General features: G+C 35.5%; 3 protein-coding genes across 3 annotated transcripts in view; 1 reads left to right on the plus strand and 2 right to left on the minus strand.

Annotated features, from left to right (window-relative positions):
- Positions 1 to 13,417, plus strand: part of LOC142334530 (uncharacterized) — a 45,233-nt gene extending 31,816 nt beyond the window's left edge. Inside the window, exon 3 of the mRNA XM_075382628.1 lies at positions 12,885 to 13,417. Within this exon, the coding sequence (XP_075238743.1) occupies positions 12,885 to 13,047 (163 nt within the window). The 3' untranslated portion in view covers positions 13,048 to 13,417. The remainder of the gene's footprint in view (positions 1 to 12,884) is intronic.
- LOC142334531 (cleavage and polyadenylation specificity factor subunit 3-like) overlaps positions 1 to 22,501 on the minus strand; it is a 139,821-nt gene extending 117,320 nt beyond the window's left edge. The window contains exon 1 of the mRNA XM_075382630.1: positions 22,483 to 22,501. The gene's annotated coding sequence lies outside the window, so the exon portion shown is untranslated. The remainder of the gene's footprint in view (positions 1 to 22,482) is intronic.
- On the minus strand, positions 9,603 to 12,531 carry LOC142334528 (condensin complex subunit 2-like). The gene has a single exon (XM_075382626.1). It carries the CDS (start codon positions 12,502 to 12,504, stop codon positions 10,273 to 10,275), a length of 2,232 nt encoding a protein of 743 aa, XP_075238741.1. The 5' UTR covers positions 12,505 to 12,531; the 3' UTR covers positions 9,603 to 10,272.
- Positions 22,502 to 22,952: the final 451 nt, after the last annotated feature.

The raw sequence follows: 22,952 nt of genomic DNA on the forward strand, positions 1-22,952 counted from the left end.
GAAGCAATCACTCTGCGATATTATCAATCGATCTAATCAGCTTCTATATTTTTCCCATTTTTGTAGGAGCTATAAATAACTTTGGGCGCTACCCCTCACGTTTGTAGGAGCTATAATTAACGCTTTTTGTAGGAGCTATAATTAACGTTGGGCGCTACCCCCTCACGTTGGGCGGTCGAAGATCAACGTAGCTTCTGTCGCCTTTGGCATCTCGTACCCAGCTCTTTCTTCTGGCTTACAGGTCTGCACTTCTTGCTATCAGCATCATAGCGTTTCCTCGCATTAGTGCGACTGAAACTGCTTGAGCAAGCAGGCTAAAAATAACTGACAAAAATCAGCTGGTGCACACTTCTGTCTTCAGTGAGTAGAGCTATTCGCTTCAAAGTCTTGCTCATCAATTCAGAGAAACCACTAAATGATTCAAAAGCCAGGAGAAAGAATTGAACACCTATGTTGGCTCATTAATGGGAATATTGCTAAAACTTCCTTTCTTCAGCAGCTCTCAGTGCAAAACCAGACATCCTCAGCGCATTTCAAATAATACGGGGTTGCAGTGGGGAGATAATGCTAGCATCCAGAGCTGCTGGCTGTCCAGCAGACCAGTAAGCTAAATACACATCGCCAGGTCGAGAATTTATTTCAGGAATCAGATCTTACTGCTGGCAAACTGGCGACAGGTTAGCAGCACTGCAAGCGGGCAAAATTTAGTCCCTTGGCCGGTTGTGCCGCAAAATTATATCTTTCCAGCCAAGACATATATCAGCATGATCACCGAGTGTATCCAATGATCCTGTTTTACAATAGTGACACTTCCTTTGTTTTTCATACATGGAATCTCCCAGACTACTTCACAGCTGCACGAAACTCGTTGGTCAAGAGATGTAGGCTGAGAACCGGTATGGGAGCTGCCGATAAACAGAATCCTGATTGAGGCAGATAGAGTGACAATTAGCGAGCCTATTCCCTATCGGATGTTTCCTTTTCAATTAATCTATCGAGAGCGACTTCCTCTATTTTGCTTTGAGTAAGCTGCAACATTGACAAACCATTTAGTTCATCAATCAATTTGGTATAGGTGTGGTCTGCTGTCGAACTTTGGCCAGTTATACGTTCCACCAATGTAGCAGACTGAAATACGAACAAATATAGGCTGGTTTTATCTGGTCAGACGCTCGTCTGACTCCAATTCTTGTCATATTGATACGCAAACAAGCTTGACGCCATGACTCATTAGACAAGACAGTACCGAGTATATCCACAAAAATTGTCCTTTGAAGACACTCCAATTCCTCAAAATCTTTTACGAATTCCTCCGATGGTGCATTAAAGGGCAGTGAATATACGTTTTTTGTTGCACCCAAGCATCTACGGAGAATGCCAGGAGCACACTGTGGGTCATTTATGTACTCCAGGTTCTCCAATAGTTTTGATCTTTTAAAAATTCTTCTGTAACCAGGTAGCAACGAATCTGGGGGAGCCAACCCCCGCACCCAGTACTTCAAGTCCCTCTTTACTGCTTTTTTAAATTCTATCAACCGTGTTCAGAGCTCATTTTGAACCGGCCTCACAAATGTCTCCTGAGTTCTAAGCCGCAAGAGTTGCACGAGACAGTCAATATATTTAAAGCCTTTTAGATCGGTTTCAGCAGCAATACTACCATCGTCAAGGAACCAGCAGTGCTGGGTAAGATTGGGGTATATTTATTTCAATCTCTTCTACTAGAGGCCACAAGGTCAGGGAAAACATCAATGGGCCCAAGGGATCTTGTTGCACGCCGGATTGACAAGTTACAGACTCGTTTTTGTAATAAAGATGACTGTGCTGTGGGTAGCAATAGATGGCAAATGATGCAAGACTCGGCATTAGGGTAACAGCTTCCATTAAAGGTTGATCAATTTTAAAATAGATCTGTGATATTCCTGCATTTTGTGAATGCTGCAATTTCTCAAATGTAATTTGGGTTGCGTGCATGATACTTTCAGCACCGCCATTGGCTCATACACCAAGTTGTTTAGACGAGAACAGTTCTGCCGACTCTGATTGTGTTTGTTTGCCTATGCATTTCGCAATTAAATGGCACAAGACTTTGCCAAGAGCTATAGGACTCGCACCTCCTTTTAAGTTCTTTAAAGCAATCACAGAAACACTGCAGAAAACTGGTGCCACTGAAACAGCGAGCTGACCTACGATGGCCAAATTTACAAGCTTTGTTATGCTTGTAATAGCTTGTTTAGATGGAACAGAAGCTGCGCAGTTAACTGCGTGTAAAAGGCGTTCCGGGTACATTTTGAATGGACCAGCAGCTGGAAAATTTGGGAAAGCTTTGTGGCCAAATACAGTTGGCTCATCAAACTGATACGCATGAAGCTTTAACCTTGAAACTGCAGCAGAGGTTCTCACAAAGGGTGTACAGTTTTACGTTCTCTTATCTGGATATTATCTGGTGTTACTCCATCGGATGAGAGAACTTTTGCTAATCTCCCGAATGGGCCTCGGAGGCACAACGCCTTAGACGAGCTTCAAGTCCATTGGTTTCATTAACTGTTTTTCTTGATTGCTTCATCGATGCAGCTTCAAAACAAAATACGGCGTAGTCCCCCGCTTTCCAGCACAAAAACCTTTTTGACAAAATCTTTTCCTGATATTGCTTGTGTTTCTTTCCACCCCTAAGAGATGCTGGTAATATGCATTTACTAATGGCAAATAGCTTCTTCCAGCTTTCTGTGCAGTTTGGCTGTGAGACACACCCCTCAATTGTTTGCTGAGAACGTCCGACCAACTGAGTCGCAGTTTGACAAGTATGTACCGTAGTGTTGGAATCTGCTTCTCACAGATTGTTTCCAAGTCTGGCAGTTCCATAAGATTCCTGTTTGTGCACCAGAATTGCAATCGTGCTTGAACTTGTTGTGTTTCGCCAGTCAAAACTATCTCGTCAATGCGGGCTGCTATATCACGGGAAATCTTTTTTGTATTTGACAATAGTGAGCTAAATTGAGCGTATGCCGAGATAGATCGTGAGCACACCCACTAGTCAAATGATGGTCCCCAACTTGCATAACTAATCTCAATTTCGTTGTTTTTTGGTCTTTCATTAATTTTAATTAATTTGTCTTTTTATCAGGACAAAACAGCGCTGTATCAACGGGAACCTGATAACGGGGGTCGGAGCAATCGGCTGTCAGGTTGCTCATTGACTGTGTTAATCAAGAGGATTGGTTCCCTTCGCTTAAAGTGTATCATAAGACACTACTTTCAGCAACGCAAGAACAATCTACAACTGTACATTCATTCGTTTCAAGTGAGGAGGCTTTCATTTTGTTACTTTTTCTCTTTCCCATTTCTCGTTCTTATTTTCCGAAAGAGGAATAGATTCTACTAAATTCCTTGCTGATAAGAAAAGCTTAAGGTTTAAATTAGAATCTGATTGAAATTTGCAAACTTATTGCAATCAACTTGCATTATTTTCGGCTGTCAACTGTTCTATAGTTTTTCCGCTGTTCAACATCAAAAACTGAAGTGGTATGGCTTGATACTGGTAACTATAACTCAAGTTTTTTAATCCTAATGAATAAAAGCATGGGGGCAACTTTGCTCGTAACTCTGCTTATAAAAAAGCGCAAAAACAACCAATTACTATCAAAACAGGAAAAATCTCACCGAGGGACTGGTACTCTTCGTCTCGCCCCAATGGACCAAAAAAAAACATTTCCAGCCAGGTAACATACAGGGCGCAAAAACAGTATAAATCTAATCTTTGGTAATTTTCTCTTATTGTGTTGCTGATTTTACTTTAGGAGCTAGCCACGCACAAGCTTTATCAATTGTTTTGGAAAAGAATCAGTTTATAACGTAATCGTAGACTGAGATTTTCCTTCCTTTCTGCTGCAATTTCTATGTTTTTCCTATCTAAATATTTTCTTAATTATATTCCTTTATAAGCGTTCTTGATAACATACTCTTCTGACAAGCGGCGTAGAATGAGGAAGAAATTGTCTTCTCTAAAACACGCCGACCGATTTAAAACATTTTAAGGAACTTCTAACAAGCTGTTCATTTTTTTAGAACATTTTTTTAATCAATTCGGATATACATTTTAAATATGTCACAATGATAGTAAGATATACATCAACTCGGATATACATTTTAAATATGTCACAATGATAGTGTTCTCCCTAAGGAAAAGCTTTAACTACCTTATGCTTTACATCAAATAAAAACACAAAGTATCTTCTTTTCGATCTATTGGTAAATTTTAATTATTCGGAGCGTAACGACACAACTTTTATATCATCCCAATTATCTGGGTAAATTTAGTTGTTGAGAGCAGCTTATTTAGTTGTTTTATTGAAGCCAATGAGATCAAACAAATCAGGGGAAAATTAGAATTAAAAATAAATGTCCGATAAAAACTAAAGTTTATTTTGCGGTTTTTGAGGACTGCCAAAACAATGACTTGAATCAAACTTGAATCAAATCATATTCAAATATTTAATTTCAGCTTTCAGTGTGAGCTGTCTTAGGAAATTAATTTTGGGGAAAATTGATTGACAAGAAGTTAGAAAAGTTGATAGAGTAATTTACATTTTTTATTCTTGCACGCTTACTCTTGCGCTGCTGATACACGCAGCCGTTCAATCATGTTTTTCTGCAACATTTTTTTAATCAATTCGGATATACATTTTAAATATGTCACAATGATAGTAAGATATACATCAACTCGGATATACATTTTAAATATGTCACAATGATAGTGTTCTCCCTAAGGAAAAGCTTTAACTACCTTATGCTTTACATCAAATAAAAACACAAAGTATCTTCTTTTCGATCTATTGGTAAATTTTAATTATTCGGAGCGTAACGACACAACTTTTATATCATCCCAATTATCTGGGTAAATTTAGTTGTTGAGAGCAGCTTATTTAGTTGTTTTATTGAAGCCAATGAGATCAAACAAAACAGGGGAAAATTAGAATTAAAAATAAATGTCCGATAAAAACTAAAGTTTATTTTGCGGTTTTTGAGGACTGCCAAAACAATGACTTGAATCAAACTTGAATCAAATCATATTCAAATATTTAATTTCAGCTTTCAGTGTGAGCTGTCTTAGGAAATTAATTTTGGGGAAAATTGATTGACAAGAAGTTAGAAAAGTTGATAGAGTAATTTACATTTTTTATTCTTGCACGCTTACTCTTGCGCTGCTGATACACGCAGCCGTTCAATCATGTTTTTCTGCCAGATTATCAGTTTCATCATTTTTTTCGAAATAATGTATATAACTGATTATCTGGTATATTGTTCATAATAATATATATATATATATATATATATATATATATATATATATTACATTCTTTTTCAAAGATTGCCAGCAAATTCTTCAAGAAAGGAGCGGGAGGTACCCAAAATTCAAGCCTATAGTCCGGCTCTTAAAAACTGATCGACTTCCTTCAAGCAGCGTTTAATAAGTCAAACACTTTACCAAAAAAAATTACGAGGAATACGTTCCGAAATATGGAAGGGAACTGACAGCAAACTAATGAAATGTAAAAAAAAACTGACAACCTCGACTAGGTTAGATTTTGAAAAACTGAAGAAGTAAAATCTCTTGACTAGAGAACTTATGGGAACTCAGAATGCTCTATTTGATTTTTGCGACATTCATCACAAAATTGTTTTTCTTTAGGAGTATAGTTTTTTCGGAGCAATCAGTCCATTTCATTACCAAGCATACATGCGTACGATCAGTTTAATCGGTTAAAAGCATCGACGATGGATGAACAAAAGTAACAAAAATTTTTTGTTACTTTTTCTGAAGCAGAATAGTGCTTAAATTACTGTCCTAATATTTTAAATGCCTGTTTAAACTTAAATGCCAAAACCAATCATTGACATATCAACAAACTCAATCGTGGTTTTGTCATTAATGACCTGGAATAATGAGATTATGTAGATAAAATTACATATTTTTTCCGAACCAACACTTAACCTCGGAATATTGAATAAAGCAGTCATCTTTTTAGTTACTTTCGGAGATTAACAGAAGATCAGTTCTGAATAGAAGCTTAATGCCCTCACTGGAATAAATATTGATTCAGTAAGAAAAAGTGACTTTAATTGTTTTCAACTTCAATTTTAATTACACTTTTGGCAAATAAATTAACTGCTCCCGATGCCCGAATTTCCTTGCAGATATGCTACCATCTCATTATTACTATTATAATTAATTTAAGCGCCCTTTAGAATCTCAACATAGCCAGCATTTTTAAAAAACAAAAAGTTTCCAAAAGGTAAGTTCAGATGGTACCAGTTTTAGTTCAAAATGAAGTTCTTCATTTAAGAGCTTGTGCAGAGGAGAAGTATTTCCTCCCATAATTTGATCTATATTTCGGCTCCAACAGATAACGCACATATAAACCACGGTATTTCGTTTCATTTCGTTACAACTTTTATCTCATTACAGCAGTTTCTCCTATGAAGTCATTTACGATTTGATAATTTGGAGCGTAGAATAGAAATACTGGTGCAAACCTTTTCTTAGCTTCCCCCTTGTTGTTAACAAAAACTGCTTTATACTATAGTTAATGAAATTTGTTTTGGTGTGCTGTTTGTTAAATAGTAAGGAATATTTCCGTAAATAATTAGAGCCCCATTGATGAGCGGTTTATTTCCAGCTCTGATTACTGCCAGAAGATTTGGCAAACTGCTCAAATTATTAAAGTAAGGTTGCTTTGGACAGTTTGCTCAGAGCCGATCAAGCGTATATTAACCTCAAAGCAAAGACGAATAATTTTAATTAGGTTAAAAACATCAAAAATGAATGAAAATTATTTGGAATTTTTTTTCCAAAATTAGACTAACTATGCTCCTTGAAGTAAATTACAAGCCAATAGAATAATCACATTCATCAAAAAGGAGCGTGCTGCCAAGATTTAACTTAAGTTCTTGTCTACTTTATCAGAAATTTGAAGTAAGATTGCAGGCATTAAAGCAGGATACTGAATACCTTTCAGCTAACCCGATCGAATATTGCAGGACCACTTGCTCAATTTTAATCTCGCATTCTGAATATTGGATAAAAATTCATTTGGCAAAATTTATCAAGAATTCATGTTGCAACTATGTTTATATAATTGTACCTGGATGACAAAGCGGAATTTTGCTTTCACAGCAGCTATATTGAGTTATTCATTTCAAATAAAGTAGTCAGACGTGAGTGAAAAATTCATTGAATATAACTTAGATTTTTAGCCGGAAAACTAGCAGTTCGATATTTTAGAAACATCTAACACGAAGTGTTTCAATCTTATTTGGCCCCCTAAATTGATTCTGAACAACCAATATTTAACAGAAAAACCAAATAGCAGTCAAACAAACCGTGTTTTTTGATATTCAAGCTCTCATATTTAAAACCAATCTATCCAAAAACAAATCTATTTAAAACAAATCTATCTAAAACAAATCTATTAAAAACTATTTATAATTAAATCGTGTTTTTTGATATTAAGCTCTGATATTTAAAGCTTTATCCAATCGTGCTAAAAAATTTCTCAAGCCACTTGCAGGACAGTCACAGGACAATCATTTATACTTGGAAGGATTATATACGTCAAAAATGAGTCCAATCAAAACAATTGATACAAATTTCCTCCTGATTTTTAAATTCTATGAAATTATTATATATGATACTATTTACATTACGAGCCTCTATCGGTACCGAAAAAATCTACTTCCAAAGAAATTCGCAAGCGCTTTCAGGTGCCGCCTTCCGTTCAATGCGGAAAAAGCTTTTATTTTGGGAAACTAGTTTTCACAAAGCAATTAGGAGCCTTAAAATGAAAAATAGGATCAAATAAAAGTGAACAGTAGTTACGTTCGGCTGCAAAGACATTTCAGGAAAATTTAATCCACTTTGAAAGGAAGCGATTATAAGATATTTGAGATAAGCATATTTAGAAACTAATGCAAACATTTTCCGCAGGAAGTCAAATTAATACCAGATTTCTCATTATAATTAGAAACAAGGGAAGTTTATACCAACAAGGGAAGTGTTTTCCACATTGTATGTTATCAATTTTTGTAAACTTTTACTTCATCTCCTCGCTAAAATCAACCAATTTGAGATATTCTCTTTTAAATTGACTTTCTTCCCTCAGTTAACTTTAACTTTTAATTTCAGAAAATAAATGCAAAATTATCACTCAGTAATTGTTATTTGTTCTTATACAGATTGCTGAATTGTTTATGGTTTTTATCCTCTTTTTCGCACACATTTTGTTATCGTTCAGACTCATTTAATGTTTTCAGGCTCTGTTTCATGCTTTTTGTGTTCGCTTTCCCAAACAGGTGGCAGATATGACTAAAATACTATTAACATTAAAAACTAAAATGAGGAAACACTGTGCAATTAATATGCCGCTCAATTAATGTTCCTTTGTCTGTTCCCGTTTTTCTTATCTTAACCGAAAGTATCTTATTCCAATTCTGCTGTTTTCATGCTCTGTTCTTTAAATATGCGGCAGATATAACTAACACGCTTTCATCAACATTAAAGACTAGAATGAGGGATTATTGTGCAATTAATCTGCCACTTAAATTATGTTCCTCGTCATTCTTATCTTCAGCTTGCACGCTTTGTGGATTATGATTCCCTTTTTTGGTTAATTATTGGTGCCACTTTTTAAAAATTTAGTCATGTTTTGGGTATTTTAGGCCTTTACACCTCAAAGCGAAAGCGGCTTCTCTTAAAAGCATTTATTGCTTCCAGTCCCTAAAAGTGCGAAATGCGGTTTTAAATTATCTGAAAAATAAATTACGGGAAATTTCACGGATGGCGCTTCCCTCAAACATACTTTGCGGTGAAAAGCAGTTTTCACTTGTCAACTTCCAGCTTAAAAGTGAAAACCATTGACTGGAATTTCCATTTAAGGCACCGTCTTATCGTCCGCGAAATGCAAAAGTATGTTTCATACGCACAATGTATTTACATAGGGAAATTGATATCCGGTTAAAGCACAATTTGTTACCGGTAAACGCTCGTAATGTATGCCTAACAATGCCTTTTCAGCATATTAAAACCTAACAACTTATCTAAATAATTAAACATCCAGAATTTCTATCTAAAACTCGAAGGAAGAATTTGAAACCGAAACGATGTTGTAGTTTTTTAATTTGCTATTCATCAAATTAGTCTAAATTTCGGTAGTAAATTACGGGCATGTGGCTTCGAATGAAAAAAAAACACATTAATATTCAGAATTAATAATGTTCATTGACAAAAGTTCAAAAAGAAGCTCAGACTGCATTATGCTCTGAGGAACCATTATTTATATGAAACCCAAATTTGTGTTTATTATTTACGTTCTTACTCTTTTATTCAAGTTTTCTTTACAGAAAAACAGCAAAAATTCATACTTTTCAGGCAAACTGGTGTTCACAAAACAGAGATAACGCAGATGTGAAGAGTCTGAACGTTTTGAACGATCGCACATTGCCAAGCCACCTTCTTAGCTTCATTATCCTTCCGTAGAAACTTCAAAACTGTTCCAAATGGATTAATTTTACTATCTCTATTTGATAAGCTAATCTACATCAAAAACAAATTGTGCTTAAATGTAAATTCAAAACGCAAATACTTCAAAAAAGCACACTAAGCAGCACATCACTCAAAATAATATCATTCAAAATCACAACAATCAAAAATCAACACAATATGCAACCTTGTCGCAGTTTTTCTACGCTATCAATCAAGTAGGTCAATTTTAGCTCGCAAAAATTCAAATAAATCACTTGAACGCAGACCATGGTAAGCACGCAAACATGCCATACCCGAGGAACTGTTTCCTTTATTATCTCGTGAACAAACTGTTCTTTTTCATAATAGTGCGTGAACTTTTGCAGATAACGGTTTCTATTGCAGCGGTGAAATGGCGATTCTGTGACTAATTGTCCAAGGAAATCATTGATGGCAATACCTGCATTTAAATATCCATTCCAATTTATATATACACTAAATATTTAATGAAGGTGTATAGACACTCATTAAAGTTATATTCTACCGACGAAAAAGGAAACAAATCCATACACGATTGCTTGAAAGAAAACAATTACATATGTCAATTATTACATCTACATTAGAAAATTGAGATCAATTAAGGTGTAAGCCCCGGATCAATGACGTAATAGTTATACCACAAACCTGCATTATTAGATATCTGATATTAACACACATTCAAATTTTAAGTTCCCACACAACTTACAGTGTGAGCTTCTTCAACTAACTGTAATTGCATCTTCAGCGAAAATCGCACATACATTAGTTCCTTCCCGCAATGTAGAGAGCTGCAGGTTCTTCTCATTTGCCAGGTCCAATAAAGCTACAAATGCAATTGGTATTGACAGATCAGCTATTGCCTTTTCCGGTAAACTACTTTTGGCACGAGAATACAAATCTGTCAATTCGAGAGGCTTCTTAGAATCTTGATCAGTTTCGCTCGGTCGATTCTTTATTAACGCAGTCAACATAGAGTGTTTCAACTTTCGAACGTCAACTGTTTTAGCTCGTTTCGAATAGTTCAGCTTGAACTGTTGGGCATATACAGGTTGTTCGACAAGTGCATTATCGTCGCTGTGGTTGTCGGCGTCATCATTTGCAAACTCGTCAATATCGAAGTCGTCACCATTCGCATTGAAAAATTCCGGTTCATCGTCATTATCACGGTTGTCATTTGCCGGATCATCATCTTTGTAATCATCATCACGCAGGGCATGAACAAGATTGCTCTTATCAAGTGCATTTTGGTAATCATACCCTTCTTCAAGCTCAATTTCAACTTCATTTTGAGCTTTCTTTCCTTTCTTACGCGACTTGGCGAAGTCCAATTTGGCTTCAAAAAACAGCGACCATTTTTCTCGAGGGAACTCTACTCGACTGTACGCAGCGCAAGTTCGCTTATTTTTGTCAATAGTCTTATCGGAGAGAGTTGTTGCCGCTGTGCTTTTCTGTGATGCAAGTGCAGCCTTCGATTTGAACTCAACCAGAATTGTATTCGGGGATATCTTAGTTTTCTTTTTCACTACTTTGCTTCCAGCTTCGCGTGAGTTAGCTTTAGCTCTGGTTCCAAAGAAAGCATTCAAAACTGGCTCGCTGAAGTTTGTGAAATCACCAGGCTGTATGAACTTGAGAAGGTTTTCCAGAGATGGTTCGATGTTGCTAAATTGTGTCTCTCCTAGAACGTCAAACTCGCGACCAGTGCCTGGAGCAATTGCTGAATCATTTCCGGGTGGTACCGCAGCAAATGCTTCTTCTGCGCGAGAAACAGATCCAATGTTTTCATCCTGGTCGAAATTAATAGAATACTCCTGGTCGTCGAACGCATTATCAGGCGCAGGTGGTGCGTCAGGGTCGAATGCAAAATTATCCTGAACGTCCATCAGAAATTTGTCCATTCTCGAGTCATTGATTGTATCTTGAGTACGATTCATCACCGAGTCATTGAAAAATCTGTAAACTTCGTCAATCGGGGGACACAAAATTTTAGATTTCACTTCATCTAAATCAGGCAGACAGAGATTTTCTCTTGAAATTAAAGGGAAGGTGCTTGCATCTGTGTAGGTAGTTCTGAATGCTGACATTTTCTCTCTGCCATCAGTCACTATACGTTCTTTCCTGTCTTCCCCTTCTTCCAATGGGAGGTTCAGACACACAATAGCATTATTAGTTGTATCAATAAGCGATCCTGCTGTCTTGCGTATTGCGTCATGTTCTACGTTATACACAACATGTTTGAAGATTTTACTGGTATCTTCCACAATGCATTTAAAGTTTTTCTTTCGTTTTTTCAGTCGAATAGGAATTTCTGATTCCACATCTGCATCTGCATTATCTCCTCCGTTTTCGTCATCTTCCTTACTTTTTCCGCCCCCCAGAATATTTGCAACACGATACGCGTCTGTGTGCAAGCCGTCAACTCGATATGAGTAAATCTTCGCGCCAACATCAATAGTACATCCAGCAGTTTGAAAAAACTGTTCTTTGTTACACGACTGCAATACTTCAGCCATCATGTCAATTAGATGCAGCGAAAAAGCGTTTTTTGCATTCAGTTTTCCCGAATTGGCTGCCTGTACGCAACTTTGGTAATGATTGACTACCTGTTCTATATCCATGTTTGGCCTCGCCATTACTTCAAGTTGTTCTTTATTAGGAACTTGAGAGCTGGACAACACGTCTCCAGCCCGAAGCGATCGACGCATTTGCTGCTGCTGCTTCTGAGACGTCTCTGCATTTTCTCGCAATTGCTTAGAAGCAGGCGAAAAGGATCCGTTCTCATCGATAACTGAGCTGTTCAAGGTACTATTTAAAAGCGACTGACGCAGCAGACTTTTCCGTTTTCGTTTTTCACTTCGCTGTGGAGTGGCGCCCACTGTTGAACCCGGACTCATTTCTACGTCAGTCATTACTAATATGAAACATGGCAATTGATATGAAGAATATGCCGACATATTACTCAACCCACCACACACTCCTTTTCATAGATAGAAAATTATATATTAAGTTTGGCATTAAGTTGTATTGAGTAGGCAATTCGGACTTCCACTTTTGCAGCACAATTTCTTACCACAAATGGACTAGCAATGAACGAAAGCATTTGTGCGATCAGATAAAACTCATGTCCGAAACTAGTTTGAAATATAATATTGATTTCTTAGCTGTTGAATTTTCTCTCAGTTTTCATCTAGATAAGTTTTAAAAAAAATTTTACATCATAACTTTCTGTATACTATGATGTGGGACCATTTGATTATTTTCCACACTATTATGTGGCACACCAAAAAAAATTAGGGGACAAAATTAAAAGTGTTTGATCTAATTTATGTTTCAGTCTATCTCTGTTTGCGGCATCTCTGGTTGCTTTCGTTCTGTTCGTCATAATAGGACTGGTGCTCAAGATCTGCTGGCAACAGAAGAAAGCAAGACAGCAGTCCATGTATTACTGCGCAAGCCACACCGAATACAGCAGCCTCGTAGAAAACAACGACTTCTAATTGCACAGAGGACCAGCAGCACATTTAATGTTCTAATGTGACTATTCCATATCTGTCGAATAATTCTAACTTCATTAAAATGCATAATTTTGAAAAATTAAATAGTTTATAATACATGAGCTTTGCTAAGAGACAAATAATGCTGGAGAGTAGCCGCAAAAAAAAATTTCCTGTGTCACACCCCTTCTAAAAATAAGTATCTTGATCTTGAAGTTCACACATGCCCCACAAAAGTAAAAAAAACAAGAATGAGAGCGGTTTTTAAAGAAAGTAAACTGCAAACCTTTGACGAAGCAGTCAGAAAAACAAAACGAAAACTTGTGAAAATTAAAGAAGAAACCATTTAAGACACAATTCAATTAACTTATAGCCATTTAGATGTTTCAGAGTGCACTTTTAAGCAGAGAGTATGGTAATTAACAGTTGGTTTGTTAGAGCGGTATCTGATGCGCACTATCCACGTTTATGCGTATGCGCACTATCCATCTGATATTTTACTAAATAATAATAAGGCTTTAACTCAGAAAGTATCAATTCAATCTCAACTTAAAAAGAAGCAAGACTTTATGAAGTTTTAAATTATTGTTAGTGAGGTTATTTGAAGCAAAAGTTGTTGAAATAGATTGAAGTTTTCAAATTTCGACAAAGCGCTTCAGTCAGCAGAATCTCTGGGATTCTGCTGATCCGTTGTTCCACAGATCTGTAGCTAAGGTTGCATTGGTCCTTCTTAAATATTGAATGACCTCTAAAAAGTGCATTAAGATTTTCCACTTCTAAATAGGCGTAATAAGAGGTCAAAATTCCTATATATATGCTCATTGGGTTAGCGAAAAAGTAAAGAACATCCTATGAACCTGTTCATTAGAGACAATAGGAAAATTTCCAGAAGCCAGTCAATATCGCTTTGTAAGTAAAGCTTAGGTAGGTAATTAAAAACATAGTATTCTTATAAGTTTATATACCAGTTAAAAAAGTTAACTTAAAAAAAAGAAAGCCAAATTTAAATTACATTCATGTAAAATTGCATTAAAATGATTTCCAGTAATTCTTACAATAACCAATTCCTGTTGCTAGCAAATTGGCATCTTACCACTACCATTTCGCAGAATACACGAGCTCCAAGGGAGAAAACAATGTTTTGACCGTTATCATTGGGGGCGTTTAATATAGCCCGCCAATTTTGCTAAAATTTGTTAATTTTTTTAACAAACATGTTGATGATTTTATTTTTAAAGACAAAAAACATTATCGGTTACTTTTATTTAGTTTCTTTGTCAAAAATTCGGGCTAAATATTTCAAAATTCAGACTTTTTCATCAAAGATAGCACAAAATAAGTTTCTTTAGTCCACTTTGATTAAATTTGCAAGAAGTGCACATCCAAAAACCAGTAACACAATCTTTGTAGACTCAAAAGGGGGCTATTTCTACTTCAATTTCCGTTGAGAGTGCTCTGTAATTAAAAGTTTGCCGTTTTTGCTATCTTCTCTCGTTGATTATCAAAAACGCAGCATCTGTTTTTGATTTTTTAACGAACAAAATATCTATATCAATGAAATTCGAAAAATTAAGTGCGTCCTGCAGACGAACAGCATTAGCAAGGCTAGTTTTGGACCAATCTTGAACTGTTACAATCCAGAAATAATTCGGATTGTAATCAGTCGGTCTTTTTAAAAAAATCGATCTTTTTTATATTAATTAAGTAACAGAACATTTCAAATCAGAGCCTACTAGTGATAGGTCCAATTGACTACCTAATTTGCTCCAAATTAATGCCACTTGTTTATTAGTCGGAAGCCTATGGTTGTTTTGACTTTTAAAAGCATTTGATTTTTAAATGAAAAATGACTTGAACTTTGCCTCCATTTTTCTCTTAATTTGGTCAGCTTGGAGCTTTGTGTCAAAAATGATAGAATGCTTCTTCTTTCTACTGAGTTCAAATTGAATGTTTATTGCCGTTTTACTCTAAGTTATGGTTTTCTGGCTTTGATACTACTAGATTTCGCATTCTGTTTTACTTTTTAGGTACTTGCCATTTTTCATGTCTTATAGTTTTGGCACATTATCACGTTAATGAGAGTTCTTAAATCCCACTGTTGGCGTCCAAAATAATGCACAATTGATAATGTTAAAATCCTTAAAGATATAGATTGTGGTTTTAACGGCTTCGACACTAATCTCTACTATAATTTAATTGAATTTTTCTTTTCGTTTTTACTTTGTCTTTTTAGTTGTACGAAACTTCTTGTACAATGACCCGGTTTCAAAGGCTTTTCATGGAAGAATAGATGAGCCGATATTCTGATATTAGGAGATAGCTGATGGGTTTCATGACTTTGAAACAATTGTTTTCCAAATTAAAAAAACACGTTGATTTCGCAATTCTGTACCTTTTATTGTCTTTTTGTTACCTAGTCTCGTTAATTACAGACCATATATGGCACTATTGTTATCAAGGAAGGTGTCAAAAGGGATTGATGTCACAAAATCTAATGTTTTTATAGAATTCGTTAAAACTTTACTGGCTTCGACAAGGGTTCTTCACAAAAAAAAGAAAATTATTTTTTGATTTTTGTCATAATTGAGGTTCATTTTGTAGACGTAAGACATATTCTGGATAATTGAAGATCCCAAGAACTTCCTTTGGAAGCAAAAACTAGCCTTTTTCATTTCTTTTTATAATTAATGGCTTTCATGTCTTCGGAAATAATTTTTTTCGAAAAAAACAAGTATTACTTAATTTAGAAATTTTTTCTTTGTCTACTTTTTACCTAGTTTCATAAAAGAGAGGTCATAAAATACATTATCGGTTTCCGAAGAAGAAGCAATCAAACATATTTTGGCAAACAAAGTATGGTTTTACGGCTTCGAAAGCGTTTTCTGGCAAGTTTTAATTGATTTTTTGTTTGTTGACTATTTCTTGTTCTTTTTGTAACCACATAAAAAGTCGAATACTGACCGTTCTTAATTCCTCTCTTTAGACGCATTGATAATTGTAAACCTAAGGGATATTTTAGTTGACTTCTAGTGGTTTTCATCACTTTGAAATTAATTGTTTTTTTTTTAAAAAAAGCGAATTTTTCAACTTTACTGTTTTTGTTCTTAATTGTCTTATTGTTACCAAGCCTTAATATGGACTGGTGCCCATATCTTTTTTGGTGAATTACAAGTTATTTTGTTTAGTTTCAGTTTTATCTGACACTATTTTGACTTTGTTATTAAGTTTTTTTTAAAACGGACATAAAATTTTTGATTTAATTAATGTTTGTTGTTGTTGTTGTTTGATTTTGCTGTTCGTCTTAACTCGCTTTCTTAATATTGGCATATCTCATCAATCTAATGCATCATTTTCTACTACACTGTGTTATTTGTTGAGGAGGCTATCTTTTTGTTCATACACCCATATTTTTTTGAAAAATACTTAATTTTTGTGTTTTTCTATCTGTTCCTCATTTGGTAGACAATTATGCCAAAATTGTGGATGAGCGGGGTCGGAACCTTATGTGCGATCGCACATTACCGAGCCTCCTTGTTCAGCTTAGCAGTACAAACCAATTCTGCAAAGCGCCAACTATTGAATCCAATGCACCCTCAAAATTGTTACAAAGGTACTCAAAACAAAACACCATCATTCGCATGAAAATGGCAAGTTACATTTAGCCGTTCGAAAAGAAAACTTATAGAGGTTAAGTTTTAAAGCACGAGAACAGAAAAGGACAAAAACCTACCCTTGAAGGAACTAAATGCAAGCCTAGCTTCTCTTGTTGTGATTTTTAACCCCCCCCCCCCCAATCACGCAAGAATTGATTAGAGGAAGACATGAGTAGCATTCAATGGCCCTTACATTGTAGAAAACTTTCGTTTTTAAAATTTCCCAAAAAAATCTTATTTTTCCTGATAATTTTGGGGAGAAAAAAATTTTCTCTCTGAATCTCTAATAATTAGATAGTTTATATGTTTTATTTCAGACTGTTTTATGCATTTTGACAAAAAAAAAAATCAAAAAACGGATAGACCTGTAGAAGCTAAAACAATTGAGTTAAGATACATTCACTTACTATCAATTAATCTAATTAACTGCAGAGCTTAAAAATTTCTCAAGTAGCTTTGAGCAAACATGGCTTTAACCTAGTGTATGATACAGATCTCAATACATGGGAAAATCTGCAACTTTTTTTTACAATTCTTTCCCAACTTTTATTTTTGATGTTTTCCAATTTCGCCTTTTAAATGATCCAATCTGGTGAAAACGAACACTTTCTATAATTCTGCACCGTTCACATTGATAAGCGATTCTAAACTACAGCAACCGAAAAAAATCCGTACACTATATTATATTTTCAAAAAAAGTTGAACCTGTGAGTTTGCCACCGCATTTCTTTCCGTTTTGTTGTAATGAGGTCATCGATGCAATTTTCAAAAGTCTCCTTACTTATAATACAATTCATAGTTATGGCCGTTTTCACGCGGTCAGTTTTGACCACTCTCATTCTCATGTGTTTTCCAATAACTCATTAATTTAGCTTCAGGAAAGAACGAGCTTGCATCTGTTGATATGCTTGACCATTTATGGAGAGCATTTATTTTGCCTGAAGACAAAAATGTGAACTTTCTGATGCGGCACAAATGTCTTGCTGTTTTCGATATTGTCATTTCGTGATGTTAGCAAAGGGTTTAATGTTTGGTAGATTCATTTTCTTTTGAATTTTGATAATTGATTTCAATATGCTTTCAATAATGATGGCTTCAAAATCCGCTTATCCACATTCTTCACTTAATTGGCAACCAAATGATGAAGAGATAGAAAATTTTCAAAAACATACATATCGTTCCATAAACAACCAACGGAATACAATAATGCCAACCTAAAGGGCCCATGAACGTTGCAATGTTGTTGATAATAGGACCACTAGATAGGACAACCATAAATATCAAACAACAAACATTATGTACGACCAATACTCGATTTCTATTATAAGTAAAAACATAATAAAATCAAACTCGCATCAGATAAATCCTAAACGAAACAATTTAACTTATACTTCATTAGAAAAGATATGGGACATGTCCCCAATGCGGCTGGTAAACAGGTCGACAAAAAAGAGCAAAGAGGCGCGAAGTTCAATAATACGTTTCTATATTTGAAAACAATTAATATCAACGTTGTTAACGTCATTAGATATCAACTGAAATTCCTAAAATGTTCATTTATATCTCCATAGAGAGCAATTGAGACATGTCATTATTCAATGATCAATTGCGCAAAATTTCAAAGCCAATGGGACATACAATTTTTGTTATAAATTGAAAAGAAAATAAAAATCCTACAAAATGTACAAACATAAAAACAATCTTAAATATTTTATGAAACCTCGTAGTAACACTAGTAACAAAGACCAGAAACAAATGTTCGAAGCTTAAACTGTTATAGAGATTAATTTATAGTTCACTGGATACGGGTTGTGACCTGTGTTTACAGAGACTGAGCTACAAATCGACCGAAAAACTATTTAAAAAAATGAGGAAGCTAAAAACCCAAATTTCTTTTTGAAGACAAAAATTTTCAAAGTCATAACAGAAAAAAGATTTTAACAAACAGCGATGAATTAAATTGCAATAGCTCAGAAAGCGAATTGGGCCTCTTAAAAATGAGACTAGGTAATGACCCCACAAAATAACAAACATATTATTATTATTGGTTTAAGCACCAATCTCAACAGCGCAGGAAAATTAAAAAAGATAAGTTTTGAGTTTTCGCCTGAATAAAATTTTAGAAGGTATAAGTTTCAAATCAAATGAAGGTTTATTCCACTCAACAGCGACAGCAAGCGAGACCGAACGTCTTCCAAAATAAGAGCGAAATTTGGGAACAGTAATTTGTAAAAAAAATATTGAGACCTTGTAACTATCGTGTTTCGTTTCATTAGTTCCGATAAATATGGTTGCAGTTTGCCAAGCTGATGTACAAAGCGATAAGAATATAATAGGATTCTGAACACAATGCGTTGCCTAACCAGTGTAGCTGCTTCAGGTACGACGAAGTTGGTGTTGAACGTGACAATCGAAAAATCAAACTCGCGGCAGAGATCATTATTCCCTGAAGTTTTGCTAATAAAAAGATTGGCAGACCACAATAAAAAGAATTACAGTAGTCAACACGTGATAACACTAAAATTCTAATTAACTCAATTAGGACTGGTGTTTTAACTTGATCACGAATTGACCAAACTTTACGGAGAAAAAAAACGAATTCGAACAAACCAAGTTGACCTGTCGTTGCAGAGTAAGTTGACAATCAATATAACATCAAAAAGGCATTGAATGAAGGTCGAACCGAATACAAAAAAACGGTATCATCTGCACAAAAATGATACTTGTTTCCCAGTTCTTTCAGCTTATCTTCTAAAAGCAGCATGTAACAGGAAAAAGTAAAGGAACAAGAACCGATCCTTGTGGCACACCCGTCTTAACTTTAACATCACCAGAGAGACATCTATTTATGATAATTTGTTGCGAACGATGCGAAAGATAATTCTTAATAAACAGTAACACCACCGATTGCAAACCAATCCTTTTCGCTAATATCTCAGATAAAAACTGATGATCAATAATATCAAACGCTGCGGACAAGTCTACCCCAATATACATCACGGAGCGAGACTCGTCTAGATAGCAAAGATGATCATTTAAGACTTTTAGCAAAGCCATTTCCGTTGAATGCGAGCAACGAAAAGCACTCTGATACTTGCTCATAAGATTATTGGATTCCAGATAGAAATTAATTTGCTCAAAAACAACTCTTTCAATAACTTTTGACAGGACTCTTAGATTTGTGACAAGGCGATAACTTAACAAATCAGGATCAAGGCTAGACTTCTTTATGAGTGGCCTCACGACTCTCATTTGAATTGATTTGGGAATTATCCTGTCTGGAGAGTTGAATTAATCACCGCAAGGAAGTAGTCCGGAGAATTTGTCAAAACAATTTTACATAACCTCGTTGGTATTACATCACTCCGTGCCGTACTGTTCGAAATTTTTGGAAGAGGTAATTGCAACTTATTCAGTGTGAAAACTTGAAACTGTCCAGGGTTTTGCATGTGAATCATTCAATTCTAGACCATTCGTTGGAGGTAGTGAAACGAATACGGCTTCTATTTTCTCAACAAAAAAAGAATTAAACTTATTTGCTAGACATTCAGGCCCCCCGAGTGACTGCGGCAGAAAACTATTTTTTCCTTATATTGTCCTAACATGCTTGATTTCCTTAGTGACACATTTTTCGAAGTATTGTTTTCTTTTGGTAAACAGTTCAAAATACTCCAAAACTGAATTAAGAAACCGGCTTTTGGCTTGGGAAATACCATTCTTTCGGTAAGCTTTCTCGAACTTTCTTCTGAACCTTTTCATCGTTCTTAGCTCATCCTCAAAGAAAGGGCACGTATGATTTCTTACATAATTAGTTTTCAGAGGATGGTTCTTATCGACATAGCTCATTTCGTTCATTAAAACACTGTTCCAAACATTTTCAGGTTTATATTTTCTGCAAACGCTACCACGTCAAAAATTTCACCATTTTCTGCAAGAGGCCTTCTTCACAGCTCAATTCTCGTGCTTTTGCAGAAGGTTGAAGCGCAAAACTCCATGATCAGAGCTTTTAGGGTAACTTACAAGAGGTTCTGATACTTCAACCACCTCGGATGTAATAACCTGGTCAAAATTCTACCACTTTTGTTAGTAGTCACGGTTACTTGCTGTTTCAAACCAAACTCATCCAAAAAGCAAATCCAATTTCTTGACGCATCATTTGATAGCAGCATAGAAATATTGACATCGCCTACAAGTAAATTTTTGAACAACAGCGCTTTCTCCTCAATAAACGATGTTAATTCACTTAAAAACACGTACATTAGTATTTGGTCGACGGTATATATAAACCAAACGATAAACTGACTTGCCCAACGTAAATTCAAGAAAAGCCACCTCCGGGTTTGTAAAACAATTGTTTGAAAAATTATCGACACGTAAAGTTCCATCATAAAACACCTCTAATCCTCCGCCACTCCACTTTTTTCTTTTCTGTTTGCACTCAAGTAATAATAACCATTTGGGCAACCCTGCTGGAGATAAAACTCATCATTTGCGTTATCATTGACGCACGTTTTCTTGTTAAAATTATGAGGTTAAAATCATTAGCTCCAATAAGATTTCTTATTTGCGAGGTCTTGTTGAGAACCGATCTTGCGTTATGTAAACATACTTTTACGCGGTCATTGACAATTTTTAAATTTGATAGTCATGTACCAATGGAGGCCAGCCATTCCCTCGCTTTCTGATTTGATTAAAATCGTGAAAACGAGATTCAACTTGATCATTATCGAATTTGAATACACAGTGCAAAGATTTCAGACGAGAATCTTCCCTAGATATTTCACGGATACACAGTAGATCAGCTCCCTTGTTCTTGCAAAATTCTCTTATATCATCCATAGAGACAGTGTTACTTAAACGATCAATGTAGAGATGCCGTCTTTTCGGTGGTCTTTTAAGAGTGTCGTCTGATGATTAACATTTGTGCCAGTCTTGAAAAATTTTGGTTTTCTGTCTTGAGACTCTTTGCCGGAAAGCACGTTTTCATTACCTGCAGCTTTTCGATTCTTCAATTACTATCCCTAGCAGTACTGTCAGTCCGATTTCTGAAAGCAGCTTAAGATACGGCTAATCCGGTTTCTTCAGAAAATTTATCTCCAGCTTCAGTGATTGAATTGAATTTCAGAAATCAGCGAGTCTACTTTCTCTAAATTAACCTCAAGAGCAGATATTCGATAAAGGGCTGACAACTCGGTTGTAAACGTTGGTAAACAACTCGGAAAAGACCAAAATTCCAATGCAACTTGTTCTCTGAGCAATTCCAAGGCACGATCCATGAACACATTTAGATTTACATCAAACGCAGATAACGCGCTCTTGTTCTGTACACAAACCCATGCACACAGTGCATGCCGGAGGCGGCAGGGACAAAGACATCATTGTTTGGGACAATTAAATGCAGTCCAAAGACTGCAGTAAGCGCTAAATAAGTCCTAATTCAACGAATAAACTAAATCCTTTTTATCTAAATAAACAGCAATAAGACAAATAAATCAGTCGAACAAATGCCAAAAATTCTTGCGCCAAATGTTGACTGAGAAAATAACCTAATGTAACCAAAAGTCAAAGAATTGCGAAGAATCCTGGCGCCAAAAGTTTGATCTCGGAAGTCAGGGGTTGTGTTTCAAGGAAGCCAGGGCTTGTGTTCGTTAAATACTACACCGTTTGCAATAGTCGATTATGAAGCATACAAGTCTCTTCAGCCGGAACCTGAAATCCCCGGTAATTGGGGCTACCCAAACAAAGTCCGGCCTCTGATACAACAGTAAAAAATTACAATCAGGAGCTATTTAATAAGTTTATCAGAAAAATTAGGCTAATGAAAATATATGAAGAGGCCAGAAATTCAAACAATTTTACAAGATCACACTGTTCAAGGCATTATAGTTATAAGATGTTACCTGCAAGAACTGTAAACCTTCACTTTCTTCTCATTTTAACATCAAAAAGTCTTCCTTATAAAAGGACTACGTAGACATGACAAAGAAACCCAAAAAATGAACAGTATAGAAATCTCGAAAACTTTCTATTAAATTATTGGTCGAAGCAATCAATCACAACGTATAACCAAACACGAAGAGTATTTTAATCAAGAAAATTAATTGAGATTTCTAATTGAGTTCTACTGAGATTGAGTAACATGGTTACGAAAACGAAAGCAAAAATAGTTGAAAAAAAAATTTATTTCAATTTTTAAGTCACTAAAACAACGAGCTATAAACTGAAATTTTAACTAGGTTGAGTTATACGTCCTGG

The sequence above is a fragment of the Convolutriloba macropyga genome, chromosome 2 (assembly GCF_964194025.1).
Source record: "Convolutriloba macropyga chromosome 2, txConMacr16.3, whole genome shotgun sequence".
NCBI lineage: Eukaryota > Metazoa > Xenacoelomorpha > Acoela > Convolutidae > Convolutriloba > Convolutriloba macropyga.

Bases quoted from the DNA above. Each gene is read 5' to 3' on its own strand.
- LOC142334528 (XM_075382626.1), bottom strand. From the start codon at position 12,504: ATGTCGGCATATTCTTCATATCAATTGCCATGTTTCATATTAGTAATG.